Source organism: Marmota marmota, unplaced genomic scaffold (genome assembly GCF_001458135.2).
Source record: "Marmota marmota marmota unplaced genomic scaffold, marMar, whole genome shotgun sequence".
Taxonomy (NCBI): Eukaryota; Metazoa; Chordata; class Mammalia; order Rodentia; family Sciuridae; genus Marmota; species Marmota marmota.
Window position 1 is genome coordinate 250,141 of NW_026006155.1, and position 7,273 is coordinate 257,413.

The 7,273-nt window shown below is 43.1% G+C and overlaps 1 protein-coding gene across 1 annotated transcript; it reads right to left on the minus strand.

Moving 5' to 3' along the window:
* Positions 1–1,523: 1,523 nt before the first annotated feature.
* On the minus strand, positions 1,524–5,480 carry LOC107161116 (moesin-like). The gene is given in 2 exon segments (XM_015507608.2): positions 1,524–4,505; positions 4,507–5,480. Coding segments are annotated over 2 exon segments (1,734 nt in total). The 5' UTR covers positions 5,290–5,480; the 3' UTR covers positions 1,524–3,554.
* Positions 5,481–7,273: the final 1,793 nt, after the last annotated feature.

Consider the following 7,273-nt stretch of genomic DNA (forward strand, 5'->3'; position numbering starts at 1 on the left):
ACATTTAAATGCACCTTCATTAAATATCTAAGCTATAGTAAAGAGCAAGATAAAATAATTCTGATGCAGTGTACCAAAAACCATTTTAAAGAATGCAATGTCTCTTATTTCATGTAAATGCATATTACACATTTAATGTGAGGTTACTATTCAAAATAAGAAAATATTAGATAGAAGTTTTAGCAGATGAGTCTGTGAGCTTAGGAATTGGAAAAAGTGTTTTTTAAATATTTCTACTTCAAAAAAGTAATGTAAAGCTAGAAAATGCCAATGTTTTAAATTATTATACCATGTGAATCTTTATGCTGGAAAAAATCAGTCATGTAAGACAATAACATTTCTGATATTATAAATTATATTACTACTATCAATTTAAAATGAAATACTGAGAATTCACATAAATTGTTGTGCTATGGAAGTTCAAGGAAGTCCTGTAGCACATTAGGAATACCTACCTGTGTCTTGGTTATGAAGCAGTAAAAGTCGGACGTCAAAAATGTATTCCTCCAGTGCCTACCTCAGAGTCTCCAATGCTTCTCTTCCATTCAGATTTGGAGCTGAGACTTCCAAGATGAGATTATATGGGACAGACAGCTTTAGCTCATTTTTTAGTAGAGTGATAATTTTGGTGTTGTATATGAAGTCTGACAGAACCTGTGTTGCTCAGAGGGCATACCTAAAGGAAAAACTAATACTTCTTCCAATTTCAAACAATGGTAAATAAGCAGCATCTATATGGAAACTTTTTGTGTTTCTAGCTCTCATTTTCTAAGGTCAGAGGACCCTGGGCTGCTATTTGAACAGCATTCAGGCAAACAAATCTAAAGGCTCTCACATGTACCCCACTAAGGTAGGGTCTTACATAAAATAAATAACTAAACTGATGTTATTTGTGCATGGAAATATAAATTTTTCAAATCTATCTGATGAAGCAGCTCCAAGTAATGACACACCAATAACAATGAGTTTTGGTGTCTAAATACTTTGGTTGTGAGAAAAAAAAAATATGGAGAGGGTTGTGGGATATCTTGTCCTAGAAACAAAGCCAGGAAGGTAGCAATGATGGGAGTTTAGAAAAAAGAAGAAAAAATTAAGAAAAAAAGAAAGAATTCATGACAAATAAGGTTGTTGTGGTTGATTTGGAGGTAGGGTTTATCCAAGTTGCTCAGGGCCTTGCTAATTTGCTGAGTCTGGCCTTGAACATGTGATCTTCCTGTTTCTTCTCAGCTTCCCTATCTGCTGTAATTACATTTATGCACCATTGTGCCAGGCTTTGCATTTGTTTAAGTATGGGAAAAACATAATCTAGAATAGCCACCATTATGTGTTTGTTACAGAACAGATTCAGTACCCCAAAGACCTCCCTTTCCTAGTTGCCCTGAGTCTCTGGCCATCATAAATCTTGTTATTGTCTGTTGTTTAGCTTTATCCAGAGTGTCCTATACTCAGGATAACATAAATGTGGCATTTTATCCCATATGTTTTTCTAATCAAGGTGTATTTATGATGCCTCATCATCTTTCTTTTTTTTTTGAAGTCTTCCTAAATTTTATTGGCACTGAAATAGAACATGGGTTGAGCATAAACCCTGCCAAAAACAATTTTTTAAAAACCCAAAAATACACAAAAAAAACCTGAATATAAAATCTAACCTTTCTCCCCAGCCTCCCTGGGGGTGGATTACTGCCCTTAAGGCAGCTAGATTGCCCCACAATTCCAGATTTGAATTTAGCCAAAACAGGGCATATCACCAAGTGAGTATCAATATAATTCACAGCAATGCACACAAGACTCCCCAGGGTCAGGTGGGGGGCAGGGATTGAGGAAGGCTCTCAGTTAGGGGCACTGCATGGAGGGAAAGGATAGCCCCAGGGGGGACTGAACCCTAGGGAGAAGGCAAACAGGAACAATAAAACCAAATACCAAGTGCTTTAAAAATGGATTGTATGACCTATAGTGACAGGTAATATCACTAATACTGAAAGTTTCTTACATTACTGTTTCTGGCAAAGTATCCTTTTATAATATAGTATATGCTTCCCAGGTAAAGGAATGAGGCCAAAATGATCCTGCCCCAAGACTAATATCTTCTAATGGTGCATTAGCAATAAAGGCAGAAATCAATATTGAGTTAGATATCACTAGAATATATAATACTGGTAGAAAGAAAAAGAGCACACAAGACAGAGAGGAGGAGGCCACTTCTGGGTTGAGAGCAAGGGGTCGGGGTGTTGAAGGGACCAGGTTAGAATCCCCAGCAGCTCTCTGATATGTAGCTCCAAGGGACACCACAGCTGGTGACAAGACCTGGTTAAAGGTTTGTCAGAGGTAGGGCCCAGTCAACCACCTTGGATGGGGATGATGGGAAGGGGCTACTGGGCACCTGAGAGGATTGAGTAAACTGAAGGACCAGAGGCATGGGCTTCTCTCACCACATGCAGCTTCTGCTAACCACTTCCCAATTGAGCCTACTGGTGTCAAGATCTAGGGCTCACCATATCAAGGCCCACACTGCTGTGAGGCAGGAGCTGTGGCCCATGTAACTCTGATAGGGGAAGTGGCCTAGAGCTCCTGGCTGAGAAAATCCTGAAGGCAGGTGTGAACATTCCTCCCTTTTGGCAAGAGCAGTGGTTGGGGGTGGCTGAGCTTTTGGGTACTTATCCCTATTATTCTAACTGTGGGGAATTTGTGGATTGGAGGGGGCATGGGTAGATACAGAGAAGGAACCAGGAATGTGGAACTACAAGGGGTACTTCTGCCCATAGAGCTCAATTGAGAAAAGCCTAGGCTCATATAAGGCATCGGGGCAGGATCTTTTACCCAGCATTGGCTGACTAAAAGTGCCAATGGCCTTCCAGAATGATAGTGAAGCCTTTTGAAGGCACAATCTCCCTCATCCCACCCTGGGGAGAAACTGAGTCCCTGAACTCAGGGACAAGGCTTATTGGGACTGAGTTTGTAACAGGCCCAATCTGGGAGGTAGATACAAGAATGACTGAACATCTCTTTATCCTCCAATCATTACCAAGCCTAAATAACTCTAAAAAGGATGGGCATTGGGAGGCCAAATCCTATGTAAGTTGACACACTAGAACAGATAACCAGGGACCTGTTTGCTTCCCTATACCCTGTAATACCCTAACCCTGTAAATCATATGGAAGAGGAAGTCAGTGGTGGGGTAGGGGAGAGGAGCTAGCTTTCACCACACTCCACATTTGACTTCCAAAGGACAATAGTAAGTGGGGGGTGGGCAGTTGCCAACTGAAGTGAAAGTGCCTCTGAACTGGGGAAGTGGTTGGTTCTAGCAAACTAGATTAAACGGAACAGAGAGGGGAAACAGGGTCCCATTGGCACCACATTGGGCTATTTGACTGCCCAGGGAAATGAGTGGGAACTGAGGTGCTAGGTTTGGTCCCATGGCTGCACTGTATGCTTGGCATGACTCCAGGGCTGCTCTAGTCAGTGGCTCCAGCACAGTGTGAGTTAGGCAAAAGTATAAGGAGTGTCAGGGAAAGGAAGAAGGGAGGAGGGGTCCCTAGAGGCTGGGTGCCCTTTACATGGACTCAAACTCATCGATGCGCTGCTTGGTGTTGCCCTGCCGGATCTGGCGCAGGGTTTTGTATTTGTCTCGGCCCAGTCGCATGTTCTCAGCATGGATCATGTCATTGGCAGTCTTCTTGGATTCATCATGGGCATTGGCCAGCTCTGAAGTAAGGGCCTTCAGGTGTTTCTGCACACGCTCGTTCTTCTCTGCCTCAGTGGTACGTTCCTCTTCACTGCGGTCCTTGGCCATAGCATCCGCCCTCAGATCAGCACTGGCCTCTGCCCCATTCTCATCCTGTTCATCTTGCTCATTCTCCGCAGGCTCTACCACATGAGGTGTACTCATGGCAGTCTTCAGTTCAGCACGGGTCTTCTCCAAGTCTTCCTGTACCATCTGGGCCTTTTGCTGCCACTCCACAGCCTCACTCTCCTTCTTCTGTCGGGCCATCTCCAGCTGAGAGATCCGAGCTGTCAGCTCTGCCATTTCTGAAGCCAGTTGTTCCTGGGTCTTCTTCTGGTCCCGGGAAGCCTGCAGCAGGGCCTCCTTGGCCTCTTCAGCTTCTTGACGTTCCTTGGCCAGCTTTTCAGCCTCGCTCTGAGCACGCTTCCGTTCTTGCTCAAGTTCCAGAGCCCTGCGGGTTTGTTCTTCCAGTTCTTGCTGAGCCTTCTTAGTCTGTTCCTCGATCTGCTTCAGCTTCTCCATCAGTTCTTCCTTCTCCCGTTCAATCTTCTCCTTCTCCTTTTCTGCCATTTCACGCTTCTTCTTCTCATTTTCCAGCAGAGCACGTTCCATCTGCTTCTGGTGCTTCTCCTCCTGGGCCTGTGCCTTCATCTGCTGCACTTCAATGGTGTCAGGCTTACGGCGGCGCATGTATAACTCATGGTTCCCCATGCACAGGGCCAAGATTCGCTTGTTAATCCGCAGCCGGGGAGCATAGAAGACAAAGTCTGGGGCTTTTTTTGTCAATAGGCTTGATGACAAATTTCTTATCATTGAAAGAGCTATTCCTGATTTCACTCCAGGGGAAGCCAATCTTAGGAGTCAGTCTGTCATTCTGTTCATAGATGTTGAGACCCAGAGCATCTACCCCCAGCCACAGCTCTGATCCTTTTTTGTTCTTAATGCTGAAGTAGTTCACACCGTACATCTCCAGATCTTTGGCAATCTTCAGATATTCCAGGACAGCATCCTCTCTAAGCATGCCTCGGTGTTCCTCATGCCACACCTGGATCCGCTCCTCCCACTGGTCCTTGTTGAGTTTGTGCTGCTCCAGGACTCTCTGGGGCAGCAACTTGTCTCCAGCCAGGTAGCCAGATTTGTGAACTTCCTTATTGAAGTCACCATACTTGGACTGGACAGCATAGGAGGCCAGTAACACAGCAGTTTCAGGTGGGCAGTAAATGTCATCATTGAGAATGCCCTCCTTCACTTGCAGGAAGAACAGGCGCTGGGTGATGTCCTGGATCAATTCCTCAGATACATCCTCAGGGTAGAACTTGGCCCGGAACTTGAAGAGCAGGGGGCTTTCCTTCCGGACATCCTGTGCTGTCACCTTCTTATTGAGTTTCAGCCAAGTGGAGAAACCCTTAGTGTCCTGGTACTGCAGACCAAAGAACCAAACTTCCCGCAGACCAATAGTTTTCACCACCTGGTCAAACAGCTGCTTGCCAGTGGTGTTGGGCTGGATGGCAAACTCCAGCTCTGCATCCATGGTGGTCACACGCACACTGATCGTCTTGGGCATGGTGGCGGCAAAGGCGGCGGAGTTGAGGAAGTTTGGCTAGAAACTGTCGGGCAGCGCTGAGCACGTAGTACCCACGGCTCAGACTCCGGGGGCCGGGGGCTCGGATTGGGTCCCTCTCTAGCGGCGGGGAGACTGCTCGGCTTCCTGCTAATGGGCCACGACTTCACAAACCCCACCCAGGAAAGAGCCGCCTCATCATCTTTCCATATTTGTTTGCTTATTAATGTTTTTTGGCTGAATCATGTTCCAATTTATTGATGAGTTCCTTTTTTGATTAATAATATGTAAATACTTACTAACAGATGACTTTACTGCTTTATGTTCTTGCAAACTATGAATAAACAAGTTACATTTTTGTGTGTGTGTGTGTGTGTGTGTGTGATGTTGGGGTGAAACCTGAAATCTCATGCTTGCTAGGCAATTTCTCTACCAATGAGCCACATCCCCAATCAAAAAAAAATTATCAGCCTTTGCATGCAGAATTTTATGTGGACTCCAGCTTTCAACTCCAATAAATGAACACCTATTATGTGGTGTATAGATATATGGTAAGACTGAGGCTTTAAAAAAATTGTCAAACTCTCTTTCCAGATGGGCTGTACAATTTTGTGATCCCTTTAGCCATAAATAAGAGTTGCTCTTGTTCCTCTTCCTTTGCCCAGCAGTTTGTATTGTCAGATTTTGGAATTTCAGCCATGCTTATGGGTGCATTACTTGCAATTCAGTGTGATCCATGATGTTGAACATGTTTTTCTGTCCTTGTTTGTCATCTATATTTGTTGGTATATCTCCTCGGATCTTTTATTAATTAAAAAAATAGGTTAAACTGACATACAATAAACTATACACATTGAATTATCAATACATTGAGTTTTTATATATTTGTATCTACATAAAACCATTACCATAATCAAGACAGTGAGCATTGACATCACACCCAACAAGTTCCTTGTGCCCTTTTGGAAATTCTGCCTCTTCCCTCCTCCTTCATATAGAAACAACCCAGAAAAAAAAATTTATCATCATAGATAGAAGAATATTTTGCAATTTATATAAGTAGTCATATCCCTGGTCTGCATAGCAGGTGAACTTTGAAAAATCTTCCTTAATTGAGTCATCTGTGAAAGCATAACTCTGCCTGGCATAGTGGCACAGGATGTAATTTAGGTGGCTCAGGAGACTGAGGCAGGAGGATGATAAGTTCAAGAACAGCCTCAGCAGCTTTGTGAGTCCCTAAGCAACTTATCAAGAGGCTGTCTCAATGTGAAAAATATAAAGAGCTACAGATTGGCTTAGTAGTTAAGCAACCCTAGGTCAATCACTGACAGCAAATTGATATAAAAGGTGAGAATTTCTCCAAGCATAATGTGAGACCTTGGAGAAAGGTAAGGATTAAAGTATATAAAGAAACTGATATAGCTTTTGATATATAGTAGGCTTCAAATTGCTGGAGTTACCAGCCAAGATTTAAGTCTGGGATCCAGAGTACCTAAGGGAATATATAGATACCCAGTGCTTTTATTTCACCAAGAGCTGGTATTCCCTACAACTAAGTAGACTTTAAGATTTTTTTGTCATTATTTTCTGGGGTTTTGTTTGTTTATTTGTTTGTTTGATTTTGATTTTAAAATCTGATAATAGTGATTCATATTACTGCTCTTGAATATTTTATCTTCTTCCTAATCTTTTAATCACTACAACAAAACCATGTATTCATTAAATAAAACCTCTTCCCCCTGGCTTCCCAGGGCCTGGCTTCCAGTTCTTCATTTGGGTCTGTGAGTTTACATATCCCTGATAGTTCACACACACACACACACACACACACACACAGACACTACTTTGTTTACTTAGTTTAACATTTTTGAGATTTATCTATGTTGTAGCATGCACATATGCAGAACACATTTTGACTATCCACTCTTCAGTTCATGGATTTGGATTCTCCTCACTTTTGGCTAGCATGAATGGTGCTGCCATGAAC